The sequence below is a fragment of the Parus major genome, chromosome Z (genome assembly GCF_001522545.3).
Source record: "Parus major isolate Abel chromosome Z, Parus_major1.1, whole genome shotgun sequence".
Lineage (NCBI taxonomy): Eukaryota > Metazoa > Chordata > Aves > Passeriformes > Paridae > Parus > Parus major.
In genome coordinates, this window is record NC_031799.1 from 45,968,051 (window position 1) to 45,991,984 (window position 23,934).

At 37.6% G+C, this 23,934-nt stretch overlaps 1 protein-coding gene across 12 annotated transcripts in view; it reads left to right on the forward strand.

The window, feature by feature from the left end:
• The window catches only part of BDP1 (B double prime 1, subunit of RNA polymerase III transcription initiation factor IIIB), a 53,663-nt gene that overhangs the window by 27,005 nt on the left and 2,724 nt on the right, over nt 1-23,934 (forward strand). For 3 of the 12 annotated variants that reach the window (XM_033520324.1, XM_033520327.1, XM_033520328.1), the window contains exons 24-42: nt 311-530; nt 1,081-1,265; nt 4,377-4,569; nt 5,580-5,794; nt 6,729-7,122; nt 9,117-9,233; nt 9,505-9,541; nt 9,969-10,052; nt 10,695-10,926; nt 11,892-12,049; nt 12,674-12,812; nt 13,368-13,554; nt 15,454-15,514; nt 17,076-17,262; nt 18,637-18,850; nt 19,821-19,895; nt 21,191-21,233; nt 22,079-22,373; nt 23,613-23,847. In XM_033520324.1, coding sequence (XP_033376215.1) covers nt 311-530; nt 1,081-1,265; nt 4,377-4,569; nt 5,580-5,794; nt 6,729-7,122; nt 9,117-9,233; nt 9,505-9,541; nt 9,969-10,052; nt 10,695-10,926; nt 11,892-12,049; nt 12,674-12,812; nt 13,368-13,554; nt 15,454-15,514; nt 17,076-17,262; nt 18,637-18,850; nt 19,821-19,895; nt 21,191-21,233; nt 22,079-22,373; nt 23,613-23,847 — 3,271 coding nt within the window. The other 9 variants (XM_033520325.1, XM_033520326.1, XM_015653634.2 and 6 more) reach the window with 9 other exon arrangements.

The window sequence follows — 23,934 nt, forward strand, 5'->3', positions numbered from 1 at the left end:
AATAAAAAGTGTTAAAATAAGATCTTAAGTTAGACTGCTGATACTTCGACATTGGTACGGTCAGCAACACAACTTGTTTTTTTATGTTAAAAATGCCTTGGCAAAGACATTTTGTTATTTCTGCTCCAAAGTTAACCATAAATAAGAAATTATTTGAAAATATAATTTTATTGATTTTAAACAAAGCAGTTTGTTAATCTCTTGTGTAAGTGTTCATTCAAACTTTAAATGCAGAAGTGCTTTTTTACTTTCCCAGCCAAAGTAAAGTGTGTTTTTTTCTGTTTCTGTTTTTTTGCTTTAAATTCACCAGTACTGAAAAATTTACCTCCCAAGAAGGCAAGCTGAGTGCCCTGAAACCAGGACAATTCATAAGGACTGAGTCTCCGAAAACTAGACCAAACCTAGAAAGAACATACAGCAAAAAAGAATCTCCAGTAGTACAAAAACTTTCTGTCCCAGATGAAGAAGAAATTAATCAAGGAGAGAATCTGCCTGTGGCAGATGAATCTGAAAACCCTCTCTCCTCAAAAGTGAGATTCTCTTCATATATTTCTGACTATACTTTCTGATGCTTGGTACCACACTAGCTGTTTTTAAGACATCTAAATAAGCTGCATTCATGCAAATAAATACATTAATTAATTTCAGCATAGTAAGAATTTTTGTTCAGTATTTGCATGCTATTACAGTGTTTTCCAAAATCCTGTTAGTGACACATTGTCAAGACATATAAAGACTTCACTTGAACTTTGACATTTCAGTCATATTCATGATACATGAAACCTGCATGCTGTATTTCTGCATGCTGGGTTTCTCCTGAGCTCCTTGCGGGCTTCTCATGAAGGACTGTATCAGTTACAGTATCTGTTTTAATTAGATAAATGCCTTCCTAGAGTAATAAGGAACTATGATGGTGCCATAGACTACGTGGAAGTTTTTAAATGAAGTTTCATCTCAGATTAATGACTTCATCATAATTTGCAGTACTTTATTCTGGTGATATACAGGTGATATTCTGATTATTATACAGGTGATATATTTTGTGCTAATATTGTTGTTGGTTTTTTTCTCAAATCAAAGGATGACATAGAGGTATTGCTTGTGGGAAATTTGGCCGAGAGTGACAATCTAGACATAAATTCAAGAAGCATGACATCAAGAACACTTTGTTCTTCTAAAAAATCACGAAATTGCAACAGCAAAAGAGAGCAAGAGGAGTGTCTGTCTACAGATGCTATAGGAAGCATCCAGGATACCACAGAAAGGTAAAGTTACCTGCTGGCAAAGTAAAAAAATCTCTCATTTTGGTTTCAGCTGGGATAGAGTTTGTTTTCTTCTTAGTAGCTGGTACACTGCTGCATTTTGGATTCAATATGAGAACAGCATTGATAACACACTGACATTTTAGTTGTTGTTGAGCAGCTTACCTAACTTGAGGACTTTTCAGTGTCTCATGGTATGCCAGTGAGCAGGTGCACAAGCAGCTGAGAGGGAGCACAGCAGGACGGCTGATCTCAACTGGCCAAAAGGTTGTTCCATACCATGGAACATCATGCTCAGTCTATAAACTGAAGGGACCTGGCCAGGTGCTGCTGAACACTGCTTGGGGACAGGCTGACCATCAGTCAGCAAGCAGTGAGCACTTGTGCATCACTTGTTCTCCTTGCATTTTATTTTCCTCTGTCTGTGTGTCTGCCTCTACTTTTCATTATTTTATATTCTACTTTTTTTTGATTATTAAACTGTTCTTATCCAAACCTACAAGGTTTACCTTTTCTTTCCAATTCCCTCCTCCTTGGGGTTTGGGAATGACTGACTGCATGGCACTTGTCAGCTGAGGTTAAGCTGTGACAGTACTTAAAAAATTTTGTGCATTTGTCCAGTTGTTTTCATACAGCACTTGATTTTGGAAGCACAGGCTCTGAGCTGTATTAGTTATCTACCGTGTGCTGTGAAAGCCACTAGGTGGCATTCTTAAGTAATAGAAGTTTTTAACAGGATTAGGGAATTTTTTTCAAGGCTGTCTTCCTTTTTTAGAAGGTACTTCATGGGTGAGAGTAGAAGCAAGTAATCAGGGTTTAGCTGTCTGAATTTCTCACTAATAAATTATTGGGGTACAGTGCACCATGAATGTGGACCAAAGACTGAGCAGTGCCATTCGCACTCCTTTATAACTGAGAAGTGGCAAGAAGACAGCAAGCTCATTTTATGTTTCTGTAAGATAAATTCTGAGTATCTTCAATTTTTCTTTCCAGTAGGAGAACTTCCTGTAGTGATGCTTAAAATATATGTGCAGTATGCGGCAAATAGTGCCACTTACATGTGACAGCTCTGGGCTATGTTATAGGCTACCTTTTGCTCAGTCTTCACTTACACATAGCAGCCCCAAATCAATTTATCTTACAATTTTGCTGTTTCTTGAAATTAACTTCTGGTTTGCATCTGTCTCTGCAACTCTAAAACTCTCTAAAATCTCTTCCACGAATTATGTTGAAATCATCTCACATAGTCATAGTACTAAGAACATAAGGGCTTTTCTTGACAGTCTTCTTGTCTTCTATGATGGTGGAGTTTCACAAATTCACAGAGTGGTTGAGGGTGGAAGGGTCTGCTAGGAGTCTTCTGGTCCAACTCCCAGTCAAGGCACCTGAAGCTGGTTGCCCTGTACCAGCTTTTGAATCTTGCCAAGGATGGAGACTCCACAGTCTCTCTGGGCCACCTGTGCCAGTGCTTGATAACGCCAAAAGTGAAACAGGATTTTCTGGTGCTCAGAAGGAGCCTCCTGTTTTGCATTGTTTACCCATTGTCTCCTGTCCTGTCACTGGGCACCCCTGGAAAGAGCCTGGCTCTGTCCTGTTTGCACCCTCACCTTGGATTTTTGTGGAACTGTTGAAGAGATCCCCCCGAGCCTTCTCTCCAGGCTGAACAGTTCCTGTGCTCCCTCAGGAGCTTTTGTCATGGCATGTTTCCACTCTTTCACCATCGGGGTGACCCTTTGAGGGGCTGTTGCTATTGTGCCCAGGTCTTTCCTACCAGGGAGCCCAGAACTGGTCAGTCCTCCAGGTGTGGCTTCATCAGTGCTGACCAAGGGACAAGGATCACCTCCCTTGGCCTGCTGGTAGCACTTCTGCTGCACCCAGGTCACCATTAGCTGTTTGTCCAGCCACAGCACCTTCATGGTTCGTATTCGACTCGGAGACCACCAGGACAGCCAGGTTCTTTTCTGCAAAGCTGCTTTCCATCTGGGTGGCTTGCAGCATGTGTTGGTGCCTTGGGTTGCTCCTCCCCTGGTGCAGGACTTTGCATTTCGCCCTGCTGAACTTCCTGAGGTTCCCATTAGCCCATTTCTCCAACCTCTACAGGTCCCTCTGGAGGCCAGTGTAACCTTTGGGTGGTGTTTTAGCAATTCCTTCTAGATCTGGTTTATCTGTAGACTTGCTGAGGTTACACCCTGCTCCATAATCTAGATCATTTGTGGAGATACTGGGCAGGAGTTGATACAGTATTGACCAATGGGGCACACTGCTGGTTGCTGGTCTCCAGCTGGATTTCATGTCACTGGTCACAAACCTCAGAACCTGACAACTCAGTTCGATTTTAGTGCACTTTCAGTCCATACTTCATCATCAGCTCCCTTATTATAAGCATGTTAGAAGTAACAGCGTTCAACAGTGTTACAAGCCTTACTGGAGTCCAGGCAGACACTATTTACTGCTCTCCATTTATAGAGCCAGTAATTTCATTGAAAGATGCTACCAAGTTGACTAAGCATAACTTCCCCATTACAAATCTGTGCTGACTACTCCAAGTTAACTTGTTTTTCATGTGTCTGGAAGTAGTTTCCAGCTTTAGTTATTCCATCACTTTCCCAGGGACTGAGATAAGGCTGACTAAACTGTATTCTTCTAGATTACTCTTACCCCCTTTTTCTCAAATCATGAGTTTAGAAGGCAAGATTTCTGTCTTACTGATCTGAGTGTGTTTGGACAAATGTAAGAATTGTATCCTCTTTGAGAGCAGTAGAACCTTGAGCACTGGAATTGTGAATATAATGTTCCTATGGTTGCTTAATTTTGGAGATCTGTGTTGGTATAGCTGACACTTTCCAATCTATCTGACTTAATGTTGTTTTCCTTCCAAAAATCTTTCCCAAAAGTAATCAGGAAGATCTACTGCTGCAGATGAATTATCTCCTTTATCCAGTGGGTTTTTTTTCTTTCTTTCTTTTTTTTTTAACATGTAGTCAGCAAAGCAAATAAAAATTCAAAGCACCAGTTCATTTCTAGCTAGAAGTACTAAATATCTGATAGTAAGCCAAGCTTATAGAGTATACTTTGTAGCTCTTTAGAAGTAAAAGCTGAAACATGTTTTTGTAGGTCTAATGATAAATTATGTTCTGGAGAAGAAAGTGAACAGAGAGCAAGGGAACCCTACTGCAACACAAGGCCAGACCTAATGAGACTTACTAGGAAAAGAGACTATCCTGAAGATAGTGAAAACAGGGAAGAAGACAACGCTGAGAGAAATGAACAAGAGTTTTTTGTGTTATTAAAAACAGGTGTATCAGGGGTAAGTGCTGATCATGTATTTTGAGCCAGTTATACCTCACTCCTTTTGCCTAAGTTCTTAGAAAGATAGCTGGCACAGAAATTCAGTATATGGCTGGAAAAGATTAATGTGATTATCTGTTTTTTTTTTTTAAATTCACTATTGGAAACTATATTGAACAAATGGAGTTAGAATTTAAAAACTGTGGAAATACTTAATATACACTGATGTCTTAAGTTCTGTGGTTTATACAATCAGAAATTTGCATTAAATTAAAACATGCTAACACTGTTAAAAAATAATTTACTGTTTGTTATTCATTGAACAGTGGAAAATAAGGCAGTTAACTAACTTCAGATACTACCGAAAATCTGTTGGTATACTTGGAAATGAAAATGAGTGTTAATATTAAGTTCAGACCTTCTTAAATTTGCTCAGCAGGCCTAACTTAGCCCAGACAAGTTCCATGTGTGTCTGATGCTGTGATAACTGAGTCAAGTTCATCTGGTTTTCCCTATTTTCTATATGGATGACTAAAAACTTCCAGTTAACTTATTATTTTAGCCAAATATCTATAGTTGACAGAACTGTGGTTGCTGATGTTTGTCTGGATATATGTTGAATAATATTTAAATACTTTTATAGAAAGTATGATAGTTTTTTCTTCCTACATTGTTCCCAAGGTAGAAAAAAAAAATCATTCCTGCAAATTGTTCTTTAAATTAATAGGTAATTTAAAAAAATGATTCATCTTTTCAGCTTCTAAAGAGTTGTTGCTTTTGATAAATTGAGCATGGTCTTGCTCTATTAACTACCAGCATCACTGGGAATTCAAGCATCACAGATAATACCAGTTAATGATACCTCTGCTATAGAGCCCAAAATTAAAGACAATGAGGAAGAATATGCTAAATTATCAGAGATGACAGCTGTGCACATTCTCAAGATCCTCAAACTAAGTTCTTTAAGTCACCAAAACCAGTTACAAATGCTTGGCACTTAGTATGGTAATAATTATCTCCTCTGTTCAGCAAAATTCCAGTAATACAGTGGAAGCTGGATCCTTCTCAGAAGCTACAAGGAAACACAGTTTTGCAGAGAATGTTGAAATATCTTGTAAGAGGATCAGACAGGACATTATACTGCTGTCTCCAGGCATATCATCAGAGAGTGAGAGTCAAGTAGAGCAAGATAATGATTCTCAGCTTTCTACCTCAAAGGAAAAGCATTCAGACAATCTCAAAAGGTAAAACAACTGTTTTGCTTTGTAAACCAAACTCAGTTGATTGATAATTATTTGCCATAGTTCTGCCATATGTTATGTGAGTGCCTGCAGCATGTCAGTTTTTGTGTCTTCCATCTGAACTTAGTAGATGTGTGCAGATACTTCTTTGTCTCTTGCTCTGCCTGTATTGTCACACAGTGAACACAGCCAGCACTCTCACCAATCCATCCCATGGTTTTAACAGAAATTCCTCATTTTATAGGGGAGGACTTGAGAGTATCCATATTTGGGGGCACAGGGATTGTGGGATTAACCTAAAGAGAAACTTTGTGCTGTAAATGTCCTCTGCTGCCATTTGCTTCCACTCCCCACCAGTTTACCAAGGAGGATATCTGGGGGAGGAAGCCTGTCATTACTTTTGATACTTAAAGTGGTTGCGTCCATGATTTTGAGGAAGGAAACTGTAGGTAACTGATTATTGAAGAGAATGCCATCTGAGAAACCAAAGCAGATAAGTAATTGTCATCTAAGAGTTTGTAAAGTTTCAGTTTGTAAACAATAGTCTAATCAATTAAATAGTTTGAGGCTTCTTCTTTATCAAAAGACAACTGGAAGTGTTCCCATTACTTAAAAAGTATGTGATTTCCACATCTCTCAAAATTAAAATGGTTTTATACTTTTCTAATCAAAGAATTGTGTATCTTGCAAGTTAGTTAAACTGTGACGATTTCCAGCATCCTGAAACTGCTTAATACATATTTGCAATCAGTACTTTATGTACACAGGAAGAAATCAAATTTCTGATAAAATGCATATTTGTCATTATTTAGTTAAGTAAATAGTTTGCATTGTTGGTCACAATGATAACTTTTTTTTAAAATTTAATTTATTTTGATTTGTAGTATCCCTCTCTTTGGAAGGTCTTGGATTTCATTGTTTTTATTCTGTACTTTAGAAGGCAGTTGAGGAGATCATCAAAACAGACAGCACTTCCAGAACATGTGTTGGAGCCAAGAACTTCTTCTGCCTCTGAATTTGGGGCTGATAGCAGTAAGAAGGGGAGTCAAAGGCAAGAAGCTAAACTGAGTGTTACCAGAGACAAAAGTTTGAAAACTACACAGAGAAGAAAATCTGGGAAGGAACCCAGAAGTTCAAAGATAACCTTTGTCACCCTCCGGGCTTCTCAGGAGGAGGATGAGGAGGAGGATGAGGAGGCAGATGACTTTGAGCTTGATGATGAAGATCAGTGCTTTGCATCAGAGGAAGTAAACAAGGCTCCAGTGTTTGTTCCTATAGGTCTTCGATCTCCAAAACCAATCGTTGTGCAGATACAGGAAACCATGGAGGAGGTATTGTGTAGTTGAGTTCTGCATATGTAATTTTATTCTGATTGTTTAAAAAGTTTTTATTCTGATTGTATCTCTGAGTATTTGGGTTTTATCCAAGTTCAAATTAAGAATGGTGCTGAGAGTAGTAGGGATGTTTCTTGGCACATACACTTGGTTTTGAACTTAACACTGCATCAGGTCTGCGGGTACTCATCAGTTTGTTTATTGGGATTGAATATAGACCCAGACTGATGTTCATCCTTGTTTTGAAGCCCAAGATGGATCAAATGGAGCACTTCACTTTCATACTTCAATGTTAGGAAATGAGGGTATGAGGAAAATGTTTCTGTATGTCATGTTCCCCTTGCCAAGAAACTTCTAACTGTCAGGTAGGCTGACTTGTCAGGTAGTAGCAGCCAGACACACACATCTGCTTGCTCACTCCATTTTCTTGTGTGACAAGGAGAAATCAGAAGGAGGGCAAGATTTCTCTATTGATATAAAGGCAGTTACATGCATGAAGGAAAATCTGTATGTAAACGTAAAGCAAAGTAAGGAATTTGTTTGCTGCTTTCCATTGTCTGGTTATTTCCTGGAAATCAGGGCTTGAGTCTGTTTACTTTGGAAAACAAATGCCCTAATCACAAATGGCCTCCTCTTCTCCCTTCTTTCCCTGAGCTTCTGTTGCCAAGTGTGTGTATCTTGCAAGAATGATACAGAATTCCCCTTTGATCAGTTTGAGTCAGCTGTCCTAGCTGTGTGCTCTCCTGACCTCTTGATTACCCCTGGCCTCCTTTCTGGGTAAAAGAATAGGAAAAAAACTTGTACATTGTGCAGGAATAGCAAAAACACTGGCGTGTTACCAACACTGTTGTAATTATAAGTCTGAAAGACAGCACTATGTGGGCTGGTATGAAGAAAGATAACTTCACCCCAGCCATGTCCAGTACAATCTTCACCCTTTATTTCATACCATTTGTATCATGCCTAGGTCTTAACACTATCCACTACAAGACATTTTTCTATTTTTTTCCCTGTCATAGCTACTTTCCATTCACTTCAGTGCTTTTTGCTTTCTAGTGCTTTTTTGCTTACTACTACTGCTAGTCCTCTTCCTCCCTTTGTCCATTGAAATCCTGCTTTTTATTGTTTCCTGAATTAATCACACTGTTTCTTTCTCCAGGTGAAACAGCAGAATAATTTAAAGCTCAGTCAAAAGACCAAGGGATCTCTAAAACAATAATGGGCAGCAAAGTTACTACATGGAAACTTTGGCTGAATCCTTGACTGAGATGTGGAATATATATTATGTGTGGGGATTACAATCAAGTTGCCTAGTTTAACATTGAGGAGACATAAGTACTAGTGAGGGATGTGCTTATGCACAGCTGTTGTAAAATTTAAACAGTTGAGTTGAAAGTCTGTGAAGTTGCAAGCTTTTGAGAGCAAACCAGACTGAGCAGTGTTTCTGTGAGACCTTCCCTGGAAGGGAAAGGAAAACATATTATAAACTTTCTGTCAAATTTCAAGTCCTCATTTCTGAAAATTTCAAATGTCTGAAGTGCTCAGTGAAAATACAGTACTGAAGAAGATTAAAAAATTAGGTAAAATGGTGAGTGACATGTGTCTGCATGTCCCCTATCTTGCTTTAGAAATAAGTCTAAACTGTTTTTCATCCTGAAGACTTAAAAAGCAGAAAAAGACTAAAAAGTAGGAAAACTCATTTGAGGTAAACAGTCACTATAAAAGATCTCAACTGCATAACTTAGTTTGGTGGAGAAATGAGTGACTAGAAACAAGGCCTTAGGTTGTCTGATGCTTCTACAGGTAGTAGTACCTGTTCTGCCTTCTGTTGATACCACTACTTGCTTCTCAAATCAGAAGGTACGATTTTTGTGAAGGATCCCTGTAGATGTTGAACATCTGCTAAGTATGTGAGGTTTGTAAAATTTTGCATTTGACAGATTTTCTTTTGCATCTGATGAACTGAAATACTTGTAAAATTACTTTTACAGCTGGAAATACCTGTGAATATATCAGATATGCAGGTGGCTACTGATCCTGAAAGTCTTTCTTGTGCTTCTATCCAACCAGTAGTACAGAGGGAAGAAAAAGGAAACACCTCAACAGCTGTAAGAATGTCTTTTGTTTATTTCATTGGTCATACAAAGCTATTTCAGCAGTCTCTTGTTGCCATGTCTGAATGTAACTGTGTAGCTTATAAGAGTGCTACCTGTCCTACACAGATGTGAGGCACTGCTGTGGGAAAACTATGTTAGTAAATATTGTTAGCCTTAAAACCAGGGTAACTTGTGGGCACAGAATTTACATGTAAGCATTAAATAAAAATTATGGAGTCACTTTTTATAAAGAACTTTGATATTGTTTTTCCTTGTATTTAAGGAAACAGCCATACGTGAGAATCCAGATGTGGACAAAGGTAGATATGAAACAATCTTGCTCATGTATTTGCTGTTAACTCACTACTGATATATACATTTCCTCCTTTCTTAAAATGTGTTTCCAAAGGTGCCACCATCTTGGCTGACAGGCTCAGCTGTGTCCTGCAGTGGGTCAGCTAGAACTGGCTGTGTCCGGGGCAGGCCCCCGCTGCCAAAACCTTGCCACCTGAATCCATTACACCATTAAAGGCTGTCATGTTGCTGCTCAGTGTTTTAACAGTAGATTGAATTTGCTGGATGAGAATGGCTGCTTGTCTACAAGCATTCTGATCCATAAATAAGGTTAATTTAAAAAAATATGTACTTCATTGTATTGGTGGTAGTGTCAGATAATTTTTGAATATGGGTAAGTGGATTTCTGGTTAATGTGCTTGTGACTTTTAATGTGTGTGAACAACTTCACAGGAATTAACGATGGAAGCACTGAAGCTGCTATGACTTTACTTGCAATGGGTGATCCAAATTTCCAGTTGAAAGCAAGCACTGAAGGTATGATCTGATTTATGGGACAAAGCCTTGCTCTCATGCTTTGTGGGTCCACCTAAGGAGGGATGGAGCAAGTGGCTGCAAAGCTCTTCCAGATGCTCCTGCATAGCAGGAAGTCAAGAATCTTTTATGCTTTTAGTCCTATTGCATTGTAACACATAGTGAGTCCAGCCAATGCAGTTTGGCTGGAAAGAGGCAGTCACCTTACTGAGTACTGCCAACTCTGTCACAGCAAGGAAGTTGTTTCTGTGATCTGTTTTACAAAGCACATACTTGAATTGATTTTGGCACATAAACTGGACAAAAGAAAGGGATTGAACTTAAATGACTGTCACTTTCAGTGATCTTTTCAGACCTTTAATGTGACGTGTAGCCTTTTTATTCTAATTAGATTGAACCTGAAATTACTTGGGTTTTTTTATGGATTTGGTGTAGCATTTATTATCTGCTTTCATTTGCTGAAAGTTAGTTTTTGTGTTCTTACTACAAAAAGCGTTCTGTTAGGGATTTATCTGGGATTTGAATCTGTGTCTTTGGAGAATGCAAACTTTGTTAAATGAAGCTTGAAGTTATATAACTTTATATACATGCCAAACCTGAATGTTTTAAATTAAGTTTTCCCTTTCTGTTTATTGTTACAACCAGAACAGACACATATGTCACCTGCTCAAAATGACTTGGACACAGCTGATAGCGCTGTAATTCATGTCTACTCCACAGAAAACAGAACTTCTAGTCAGTATTCACTTGCTTCAGACACTTCTATCAAGGAATTGCTGCCTTCTGAAGATGGAAGCAACATCAATATAGAGCATCAAATCACTGGCACGAGAATAGGTGTAGATCAATATTCAGAGATGGCTGCTATTGATACCAGGTTAAGTTACTACTTAATATTCTTTAGTGAGGGAGATTCTCTGGCACTGCTTACTTTTGCTAGGTTCTTTCAATCATTTTGATGGATTTGCAAGCAGTCTTGCTTTAGTAAAGGTTTCTCAGTTTATGTAATTTACTGTGTAATCTGCAAAAACTCCTTTTGTCTCTTTATTACTACTTTCATGAAGTGTTTGTATGTAATTTTTTGTATCTACTACCAGTTTTCTCTCATTAAATTAAGTTTACCCAGGGAACGGGGGAGAAAAAATACGCAAATAATGTACTGGATCACTTAATTATCAAGCTCTTTTTGCAAAGTTCTCTGCAGCTAATCAGACCAAGGCAAATTGCTTAAGTGTCACTCCTGCTGTGGGGGTGTAGATCAAAGATTTAGAGCCAAGGGATAGCAAGAAACCAGTTTATAGTGCATCATTATGGTTTTTAGTGATTGATCTTTCATAATTTTGCATTTGTGAATTACAAGACAGCTTAATGGGACACTTTTCCAGAGAAACATCTGCTGGTGATCATGCATTATTTCAAAGATTATTTAACTTCTTGATTGCTCAAACAAACTATGAGATTATACTCTGTGAAAAATCATCATCCAAGATGATTTATTTTGCCTCCAGGTTAATTACATTATTAAACCAGAACTTACTGCCATGTCATGTGTATTAGATTTCTGATCTTCTCTTGTTATGTAAACATTTCAATTTTTCTTTTTTTTTTCTTTTTTAATTCCTTTACAATAGAAACATACTAGTTTGCAGAATACTTGTCTATTTCAATTCACAGATGATTTTTTTTTTTTATCCTGTTGGATATCTTTCTGTTTTCTCTGCCAGTTGCAGCCTACATTTCAGGTCTTCATTATCTAATCTGCCCCATATATCTTATGTCTTCTCTTTACTAACTATTAAAAATCAAGGACTCCATGGATGCCATTTCTCCTTTTACTTGCAGTGGTAGCTCTTTGCCTGTGGTGAATAATATGAGACTGACAGGAGGTGGACACCTGGAGCCTGAGCCAGCCTCTGAACTATTGAGTTCCAATGAAAACTTAATGCAGGAGATACTTAGAGCAAATGTACTTGTGGAACAACTGGAACAAATTCAAACTGGTAAGCCTGTTTCTTATCCTAGGGCCCTGAAAATGGTTATTAAATAAATTCACATCTATTTATGAAATGAAACAAAGCTGAAAGTCTTCACTTTGCATTCATGTTCACGGATGATACATTGCCATTGTAACATAGGGTACCCATTTGTGATACAGTTTTATACATAAGTATACCTTTTAGTATAAAATTAAATTAAATTTGAGCAACAGTTTTTCCTGGAGGTATTAAATTACCTGGAAAGCACTTCAATTACTGGACTGCTAATTAGAGAAATACAGTCTAATACAGTGTACTTTTTTCTATTGTTTGTGTTTTCCTTTCATTAAAAGTAGAAGAGGAGGTAGAACTGCTTTTCTATTCTTAAAGCAGTTGCAGTAAAGGTAGTCTTCAAACTCCTAATTACCTTCATACCACTGGCAAAATAGAAAAGACAAGATAAGATATGTTTATGTGCCTTAATTATATAAGACACAAGTATACATGTGCACATTCATGTATATGTGTCTATATACAAAACTTTAAAATACGCAAGATTATATGTAAAAAGTAATAAAAATAAATATGTATATACACCTGCAGACTGAAAAGACGTGATTTTGATTTTTTTATTCTTATAAAACTTAGATCCTACAACCCTGAGGGGTAATGCAGAAATGCAGGTCAAACCAGAACCAATCAGACCAGCTGCAGATAATTTTTCAGTTCTTCATGACTTTGCAACTGGAAGTATGGAACTCACCAAGCAAGTAGACAAAACTGAGAGGTAGGAAAACTCATCATTTAATACTGGCTTTATTCCTACTATCTATTAAAATATGCAGCTGAAGTTCAGGTGTAGTATGCGACTGTAATGTAAACAGTGTGCTCACAGACACTGTGTATATTTATACAGATAGCGTACACTTTAGATTTCAGGTTTTTCTCCCTTGCATGTTGTGCTACAGCTTTTGGAGACAGAACGTTAACTTCTTGTTTTCTACTTCAGAACTTAGTAATTACCTTGCTGCTTAATTGTCTTTCACGAAACTGCAAGGAAACGTTAAAGAGTTGATTCATTTAGAAATGTAATGAGCTTATAATAAGGCTTCCTGCTTGGTTGTACTTTCAGTAGGAATGTCTCCATTAGTGGAGTTAAAGAGGCTTTTCCCTGAAATTCTTCATTTGTTTGAAGACTTTATATTCTGTTTAGTACAATGATGTAGTTTTTAAACAGGTGGTTTGTTTCTCTGCAATTACGTATGATTCATATTAAATACATTGTAAAACAGAATTTAGCATTTTCATTTGGTTTCAAATCAACTGGATATATACCTTGCAGAACAGAAAAGCAGATAAGAGATGCTTGTGGAAATTCAGGAGATTTAAGACATTTAAGTGCATCACCAAAACCTGAAAAATCACGCCTTGGACTAGAAGATTGTCCAAATCCAAGTTCCATGGATGAATTGTCTGAGCAAAGTCCTTGTCCTCTTGAGCACCATATATGTACAGTCAACTTTACTCAGGTAAAGAACAAAAACTTAATTACAGTCCAGAAGTGCCCAGATTTCGAAATTAAGTAACGAAAGACATTTTCAGTGCAAATGTACTCACCAGTTTTAAAGTCCTGGTACTTAAGCTGGCAAATTGTAGCAGCATATATGGTGCTAAGTTGCTGCTACCTTCTGAAAGTGTCTCCAATAGGAAGAGTTTGGGTAGGCGGACACACAGCTACACATTCAAGCACAGCAGCCATGGATAGCTGGAGAAAATTGACGAGTGAAAAGACAAGAAGGGTCTTTGCATGGAGTTCCAGTGGGGATTATTACATCCACATGCCAAAAGGGTCCAGGGACAAAGACAAAAGTATCCTGAGAGTCTAGGAATATATAGAGGTGTAAGGGGGTGGATCAGAGGGTCAGGGTCCAATAGGGATTAGGCAAAGTGGTGCATAGAAGGGGGTAGGGTGGGGGAGAACCAATGAGATAACAGGGGCAGAGGATTGCACCAAAAGAGGACCAGTGGAGAAACAGGGAAGGAGGAACATTCTAGGGAAGGTATAAGATGAACAGAGGCAGAACTAGGATGATAACAACTTGGGGAACCAATGGAATATCAAACCTTAAGAACTATTTACATGTGTTTGCAAAGATTTGTGAGAGAGAGGCCTCTCTTACTCCAGTCTCAGGAGGCACTAATTCTTATTTCCTTTCCAAGATTGGGTTATGGGGATTTTCTTTGCATTATGCCTTGGATGCTTCCCTCCATGCCAGCACTACTCCTGAGCAACTTTCTTTTTAGCAGGAGCATATCCAAACAATCTTTCGGACAAATTTAATCTTTGCAAATTCTGTTTAGAGCATTTCAGTAATAAGTGATATGCATTAGCAAAATTGTGAGGAATTTTTGAGAAGTCTTGATGGAAGAAGTTATCTAGGATTTGTGTACCCATTCAGTGTGACCTCTTACTGTTCTATTTGTTTACATTTAAATGAAGTTAAAATGTTCCTGCTTGGATGGAGCATGTTCATTGTCACTTTCATTTGCTTTGTTTAAAACAAACTGCATCCTTTGTTATGCTGTTTCTCATTTATTTTAAAATAAGATCTACACGTGCATATTAATATATGACACACAATTTTTTCATATTTTTACATATATCTGTATAATTTATATCATCATCTTGTATGTTGTCAAGGACAAACAATATGTCTCTCACATCCATTTCTTTGCAGTGGTTTGTGCATCTGTGTTCTAGTATAAATGAGAGTTACCTTATTTCTTCATGAGAGAAAGGTTCATTTGCAGTTCCCTCAGTGTTTCTAGTGTTGTCTGAGATCAGCGAGTGCATAGTTACAGTGGAACAGCTGATACATAAAAGCTTGATTCCCAAGTGCAGCAGGTTGCTGTGTCAAGGCTGATTTCATACTAGGACAACATGCAAGAATGATGCTGCTCTTACAGGCCTGGCAAAGAGTATGAGAAAAGACAGCTTACAGTAGATTATTCCTGGTTTTATCAAAGGGACAAGCCATAGAAGGGAAGGGATAAATGAGCTGTAGAGCCTGGTGTTATTCTTTGGCACTCAGTGGTTTGTTAAGGGTTGTAGGAATCTGCTTCCTTAGTCCCACTGAACAATTTATAGTGTGAGTCATTTCTGACAGAGTTATGCTGTAGGAAGTATAAATTTATTTTGACAAACCATCAATACAGACAACAAGCTGCATATAAATTTTCTATTTCCCCAATGTTTCTTGTCCTTGATAGGCTAATACTCTTCAGCCTAGAACAGCTAAAAGTGAAATAATGATTATGTGGCTGGATTTTTTGGCTCTTCAGCATTTGACATGCTTTGTTTCTTCCTGTTTCCTAGAGTGATTTCCCACATTTATTAAGTTGTTTTATTTCAACTGTGTTGTTTCTAGAATGAAGCTTGTACTCAGGATGCTCAACAACAGTGTGTAAGCAGCACAGAAGAAACTTCAGGTATAATGTGCTAATATTCAACATTAGCAAAAGCCCACATTTGTGTATCTTGCAGTTACTAAAAGATTAACTAAAACCCTAAAATTTTAATTTAAAAAAATTTAAATTTTCATTGACATGATTAATCAATCTATTTGATTAACACGAATAATGATCCATGGCATAGTGACATTCCCCATATTACCCTCTTGTCTTTACATTACATTAACAGAAACTAGACTTGGAAACTATATGAATAGTCCTTCATTAAGTTTAAGTATCAGTGGAAGGAAACTTGTTCTCTTTGCCCTGTTGTGAGCTCCTACTGCTTACCTTGTGGTAGGTATAGCAGTTTTTAGAGCCCTTTATGCACCTCTGACTCACCCATCAAAAACTGAACACAACAGAGGGAGAGAAACTGTTTAGTTTTCCTCTGGCTTAGTGAGTTATAGTTGCTCCTGAGGTTACCAAGTGAATGCTGTTGTCAGAGTTGTGTGAGTAGGAGGGCTGTACTGTGCAAGTGTGGAGCAGGAGGGAAAGAAGAAGAGAAAAACTGTAAGACAATCAATCTTCCTTCTTTAGCTGTACTGTGTCAACAGATTAATGCCTAACTGATCAGGTGTGATGAAAGTTACGAAGGTGATGTCTGCTCTTCCCTAGAACAAATTGAAATGGTTGGTTTGGAACCACTACTTGTCTAATATATGGGATAGTAACAGTGATGGAAATCCAGAATACTTACTTTACATGGAAACTGCAGTCCAAAGCTATAACTCATGAGCTTGTGAAAATGATTGGGCTAATACTTCTTCTTAGACACTTGTTACTATGCTCTACTATTGCAAGAATCTTGGGATGAAGCATCTTAAACCATGTTCAATTAGATGAAGAATCCAAGAAAATTGAGGTTGGAATAACAGCTTTACATCATTGAGAGCTGGCTTAAATAATGGTGTACCATTGTTGTTTTCCATCTTTTGAAAACTTTACAAATGTTTGCTCCTTAAATTCTAACAGATGGCAGCTGGCAGATCTGTTAATGTTTATTTGTTGATTAAATTATCTATATTTTTCATCTATTAAATTCAAGACTATGTTTCTCAGTTTGGCTGAGTGTTCAGTGTTGGCTGTTTTGCCAATCTGCAGTGAGGGGAAAAGTTCTGTGCTTACCTTCAAAACAGCAGACATCTACCATTTAAAGAAGTAACTCTTAATACCTGATGGTTGCAATTAAAGACAGAGAACCATTTGACCATCATGACATAATTTTAATTAAACTGCAAATTGCTCTTTAATGCTAGAACACCCATTTAAAATTTTCATCATTACTTGGCATTTTTAATATTCCTCATTCTGAATAGTAATTAGTATTCCTCTGCAGTGAATAAGCGCTAGGAGATGATGATGTGTATCTCATCTGAAAAGACAGGAAGCTTATTGTCTGAAGAATATACCCAGTGCCTTTCTCCATGGAGAAATGATTGCCTGAAATTTCAGTACTCCATGCAGGGAGGACATGAAGAGAACAGCATAATATTTGATTAATAGCTTTTTGTTGTTTATTTCTCTGAAAAAAATATAGTGAATGATGATCACAGATGTCCCGAGGAAGAACAGACATTCATTTTAACATTGGTGGAAATCCCAGCTGACGCAAAAGAGTTTGATGTATCTGCTATGGTGGAACAAACTTCAGAACCAGTACTACCAGCCCCAATATTTATCAGCTCAATAAATGCAAATGAAACAACTGTGACTGAAGTGGAGAGGTAAATGCTTTATTTTTTATCAAAGTGAAATACTTCATGTGTACCTTGATTGTTCTCTGGATGTGCAGTACAGATTAGAACTTCTTAAAAGAAGGAATGCAAGAGGAAGGAATTTTGATGAATTGCTTAGAGAATTAAGAAAGTAAAAAAAAAAATCTAATCTGATTTGAGGAAGATTCCCTAGGTGTTTTAAATTTAGTGTTTTAGTTAGCTGGGATTTTGGTGTCACCTTAATTCTGATTTACCCTTTGGAACAAGTCTTCCTTTTTAGCAGAAGTTATTTGCCCAGCTTGCGCCTTATTTTGCTTTGTGGGAACTTAAAATGCAAAGCAATTGAAATGAAAAAATCTAAGCATGTTTGCATTTTTACAGTACTTTTAACAGTTTTGTAGAGTAGCTGCTTATTAATTGCTTTTCCAGATTTTTGATGTAGATGGTCTTCTGGAAAACATAAGTAGTAGATATAAATTCTTTTATCATTCTCTTGAGTTTGCTTTGTTCAAAAGACAGACAAAATTAAAACACTAATTAATTACTCCAAAGAATAATGGCTTGGTTTGTCTACTGCTATCTGAAAGGGTTTGATTTTCTTTTACAAAGAGCACTTCTGAATGCAGTGTAACGAAATTTTTATATCAACATTACAGTTGAAGTAAACCTCTTAGTCTGGAGGAAAAAAAAAAGTCAAAGGAGAAAGACATTATGAAAAAATGGAATTGTATACTAATGTAAGTCCTCGGATCATAACTAGAGATGTGATACAATTCCACATGATTGTGGAGAATCTTGCCCTGTGATATCAGATGCTGATACCATTCCTCATTTGAAAGGAGAGGTCTTTGAGTGAATGTTGGCTACACAGTGTAGGAATTTTAACTCCTCTGGAATTACTGATGATAAACAGAATTGCTGACAGGCAGAGTTAGAGTGCGTGTTGTGTCTTGCTGTTCCTGTACTGCTTACCATATTTTCTTAGTTGCTACTGCTTCTCTGTATGTCTTATATTTGTCAGTACGTCTTTTTGTATCATACACCTTGTAGGGGGTTCAACTGTGCAGATGAATAATACTGTATTTTAGCATTTTCTGGGGCAGTTAATAAGTTGCATATTTTTGCATTGTATGAAAAGACCAAGTGGATTTCAAACAGAACAGCTAAATTACATTCAATATGACTAGAAAAACTAACTCCAGATAGCACAACAAATTGTTTCTTGGTAGTAAATGGTACATTTGAAGTTAATATTGACATTAAGCAAGAAAGAGTATCACCATAGATTTATGTGTAATTTCCATACAGAAACCTTACACAAAGTAAATTTTGGCTTCTTGTACTGTCACAATAATGTCTCTATATTTATATTTATATAAACAGTGTTGGATCCTTGACAACTGCAGCTGATGAAGTTGCTGCACCTTTAAACAGCAGTATGGAAATGAAACAGCTCGAGAGTGCAGTAGACCCTGTTCCAAAGTTGCAGACAGCTCAAAAACGGTTGGCTGCTGAGCTTGAAGAGAATGATTTTCCTCCTTCCAAGAAAATTCCATCTACTGTTGCAGTGGAAGATAACTTAGAAACCACTTACAAGGTGAGATCAAGATTTGGTGAGTTTTCATGCATGGGTTAAATGCACAACACATAATAGAACATGTTAATTTTGTTTAGTTTTTAATGGTGCTACTAGCTTAAGTATGTACTGCCTATACAACTTAAAAGGAAAATCAACACCTATATATAGTTTGGTTTTAATTTTTAAATCTTCAGCAGATTTTAGGTGTTTATTTATTATTAGGGCTTTTTTGAGAAACTGTAGGCTCTCAGGTTTTTTAAAATTAGACTTTCTAGTGGACAGACTGGTACTATGTCGTACATGGCTCATTCTGCATCGCCCTTATGACAACAGCACTGCAGCAGAGGAAACTCTGGAGGTATATTTTGTGACTGGCAGGATGTCCAGGTTCACCAAATGTTGTTTTGAATCTGCATTGTGTCTGTTACATGAAGAAGCTATTAGATAGGAATGTTCCTGTTGATTCTTAACATAGCAGGTAATAGTTTAAAAGAGCAATCTGCCAGTGAAAACAAGCCACCATCTTTCCAGCTGCCTTCTGTGCTTTCTTTACAATATGATCAAGTTTGTGGCAGCAACTACCATTGATCTTTTTAAGTGGGCTAAGATTGTATAGTGTACCTTTGTGTAGGTGTCGTGGTTTTAAAGCAGTAATTAAAGAATTACCAGAAAACTTACTTATTTTTTGCTGTGAGATATGGATTAGAACAAGAGCAAAACAGGCTTAAAACTTAAAAGGAATAAAGGAAGTTTATTAACAAAACTGTAAGAATAAGAACACCAGAATAAACTTCCAGAAAACTCCTTTATCCTCCACTACCTAACCATTTCCTTGTTCGCATGACAACATAAAGACAAAAAACTTTGGAACTTTGGTGTTTAAAACAGTCCCAATTCCTGCTAGAGTCTTTTCATCAGCCTTCATAGAGAAACAGATGTCTTCTGTTAATCTATGGAGTTTCTCACAAGAAAACTATTTTTGTTACAGCTTTCTGTTTCTCTGATGCCAGCTGCCCGGAAATCTGTCATCAGATTTTCTCCTCCCATTTCACATCACTCTGAGGTGTGTATGGGTCAAATGAGTCTAGGGATGTCATTTTTAAGGATGAGTTATTCAAAGGCAAAAGTTCTCTTATCTGTCTCTGTGAGCCTCCCTGGAAAACAGAAATTTTCTCATTGCCTCTCAAGGCTTCAAATCTTCAATTATTACTTATCCCCCCTCTGTTCCAGCACCTCACTGTATCACAGTTACTCTACCTTTCGCTCAAAATCCATACTTTGAACACTCTATTCCTCCCAATATACTCTGTCATGAATTAAAGGAGTTTTTTCAGAACACTATTGTCCATCTCCATAGCTTTAACAGAAAAATATTTCAGCTTAATTCAAACATCTCCTTACTCTCTACCTCTTCTGAAGCTTAATTCTTTTCTTTACTGTCTCTGATAGTTTGTACAGTCTCTTTACATGTTGATTACTCTCTTTTTCTTTCTCTGGAAAAAAAGGATTAATCTGCAAGTCTCATCTGGGTAATGAAAAGGTTAAAATCTTGCCCAGGCTTTGTAGATAGTTCTGTGATCTCTGCCAGAGCAGGAGCTGGAGCTGTCTGCGATGGAAGATCCTTCATGGCTGCTCTGGACTGCCGCAGGTCCAGAGCTTTTTTTTTCTTTCTTTACTCGGCAATCTCTGGTGAATTCAGTCACAGCAAAAACTGCAGCCGAGCCCGGGACTTGCCTGGCCTGGCCAGAGCCCAGGGCAAGCCCCGCAGGCCCCATCTCCTGGCCGGGAGCCGCTGGGCCCAACCCAGCCCGGGCCTTATGGCCGGGCAGGGAACGGGAAGCCAGAGCTCTGTTACCTTTCACAGCCAGAAACAAAGAGACAAAGAAATTCCCAGGCTTAGGTCTTAAAGTGGTGTTCACAAGTTGATCTCACTTTTCAATGGTTAAAACTGCTGTCAATTCTTAGAAATGCCCAGCTGTCGGCTAGGAAAGAAACTCTCCCATCAGCCTCCAGAGGTTTTAACTTCCTTAGGTGTCTCTCTTCGTTTTCTTAAATGCCAATCTATCACAGTAGGAATGGGTGATTATTCCCCACATGATTTAGAGGGCTTTTCTAGGAAGGGATGGATAACACTCTTCTTCCTTCTTTGATCTTTTTTCTCAATATCCTTGTCTTGAGTACTTTGTCATAAGAACACCTTGAAAAGCCTGCTCAGGAAATGAGTTAAGTGATGAATGATTTCTTCTGTATCAGTCATGCTCTTAGAACTGTGCATGCATGATACAAGTTTATCAACTTCGTTGTCTCCTCTGTATTGAGAGCAATAAAAAAACTTCTTTCTTTCTTTTTTAAATACAGGGTTATTCAATTAAATCCACAGATGTGCCAGTGGTAACTTCTGGTAGGTACACTTAAATTTGTAAACCAAAGTGTAATGAATGTAAACACATCACAACTTAATACTGGTTGTCATGGTAAATAGTTCTGTCTGAGGCCATCTAATACAAAAGTAGAAACAAATTTTCCTGGTACTATATTAATACCACCATTCCATGCTTTCTGCTATAAATTAGGTGTGCTGAATTACGTAAATGTTGTTAATATAATAATGGTTCTAAAAGCATTGCTGTAGCTAGTTTATTGGTGAAATTTGAGAGGGATTTTTTGACTAAACATATAATCTTCTCTTAAGCAAATATTTCCACCTGTTAAAGAGCACTGATCATCAAAAGTATTAAGTGGCATTTTAACCGCACTGCCCAAATAGTTTATTTTGTTTTGAATTTTTACTAAAAAAGTATGTAATTGTTTAGGAGCTTAATCTGCCTCTGAAGAAACAGAGAAAAAAGCAGAACTACTGACAATGCAGTCTTCATTGATCTGAGCCTGTGAAGGGCTTGGTGAACTATAATTTTGGCTCTATAAAAGACTGCTAAGGGAAGTTGTAGAAGCTTAAACAGTTAGGTGACTAGACTAAGTTCTGTGGTTTACTGTAAAGGATGAGGGGAGAAGAGTGTGCTATAAAATTTAAAACTACACTTCTACCAGCTTTTCCCCATAACATCTGTATGATCTTACAGGCTTTAAAAGTAGACCATGAACTTTTAATTCGTGGTGGTGACATGAAAATAAATGGACAAACAAAACTAAAGAAAAATTCAGCCCTTCTGTTGAAATGGTGCAGTCCATTTTAATATGCATTTTTTGGCTCTTGTGTTATCACTGAAGTCTCAACTCCTTTTACAGACGATCCTTTTCAAAAAACAGAGTCTTCAACAAAGGAGGAAGTACTTACTTCTGTGTTGGTGTCTCAGTCTATCTCACAAATGGCTGAGAGAAGCCATCTTGAGACTTTGGAGATGTTAGGGAAAGCATCACTTGAGAATCCAGCATTGATAAAGGAAGAGGAGGTTATGTCTAGATTAACCTCCAGCAGAGAATCAGAAATGAGTGAACAAGAAATGCAGGAGAATGTGCATGAATCTGCACAGTTGGAACATACTGGAAGCCCAGCATCATCGTCAAAAACTCCATTACTCAGGTATATGATAATTTCAATAATGTTTTGTCAGCTTGTTCTGTAAAAAACATGTTTCTGTATTGACATTGTTTCAGTATCAGTACCATTGTTTGTGACCTGCATAGCTAAGTATCTATACAGTATTTATAATCTTCTGCAAATCAGAAAGGATCAAACTGTCTGCTTTAAAATCTGCATTATTTTACTCATTAGATGAGTAAAACAACTGGAGGGCACTACTTATGTATTGCATGTCCAGTTAGACATGGTAGATGCCTCTTGTCAGGCAGACATCCATTGACTGTTGATAGAAACTTCGCATAATTTCTTGTTTTCCACAGAAAAGTCTCATATTATGAGATATATACCCATCCACTTGTTTTGGTGTTTGTCCTGACAGTGAAATTTATTATTGGTACAGTACTGAGTGCACTGAATTTTTAGGACTAACTTAAGTAATTTCTCCAAAGGAGTTTCAATCTTGGCAGCTCAGAGGATATTACGCTTATGTATCTGTTGATTTTTTAAATACACCTTTCTATACTGTTTGTTTAAATGTTTTGAGTTCCTCCTCTCTGTTGCTCCTATGCTCAATTATTTTGATGGTAATGCTCCACTGGCCTCATCTGTCATTTGCTTTCTCTTTATGCTTGTGTGAGTGCCAATACTGGCTATTTATACTTGGGGCATCCACAGCAATTGGATAGTGATGCATTAACATCAGAATCCTTGCCTTAAAGTTTACTTTCTAATTTGTAAACTTAACAACATGAAAAGTTAATGCTGTGTACCTCCCTCTGTGCCATGACTTCTGTAAGCTCACTGGTCTGGGTTTGATGCTGTAAGTAGGCTAAAACCCTGCAGCAGGTAAACTGCTATAGCCCCATCCGTGGGGATCAGGTTTTACATTGGTTACATGAAAGATGCTCAGAATTTTCAGTTTGTTCTTTAGGAGTCTGTCTCCATACTTCTTGGAGCCACTCTCTAAAAGTGGTAGTTTGTTACATACAGGCTGTGGATTAGAAGCAAATAATAGGTTCCTGTTCTCAGAGTTAAAAATTGTCAAGAATCTCTGTGACAGTGCAGGATATTCAGTAATATGAAAGCTTTTCTCAGAATGACTTTTTGGTTTTTTTCCTTAGATTTTTATATGTCCTGTGAGTGTGTTTGTTTCCTGTGTAATTATTTCCTGCAATACTATTTATATCTTCCTTTTATGAGGCAATCATATGACATCCTGACTGTATTTGTTTTGAACAGGGGTGGACGAAAACCGTTGGGATTTTTATCTTTAATTTGCAAAAAAAGTAATTCTGAATCGGCAGAAGATACCAAAGGGAATAGAGGGAAGCTCCAAAAGCCTCGAATTGTGACTCCAAAACGAAGTCTAAAGAAACCCACGCCATCCACTAATGATGACAGGGAATCTTGTTCCTTTCCATCTAGTTCATCATCTGTGGAGCAGGAGCATGTAGCTGCTGATGCTGCAGTTACGGTATGATTTTACTGTTGAACACCCATGCATTTCTGAGGTGTGAAGAACAGAGAATTAATTGTTTCAGGAGTGGGTAGATGGGTATGC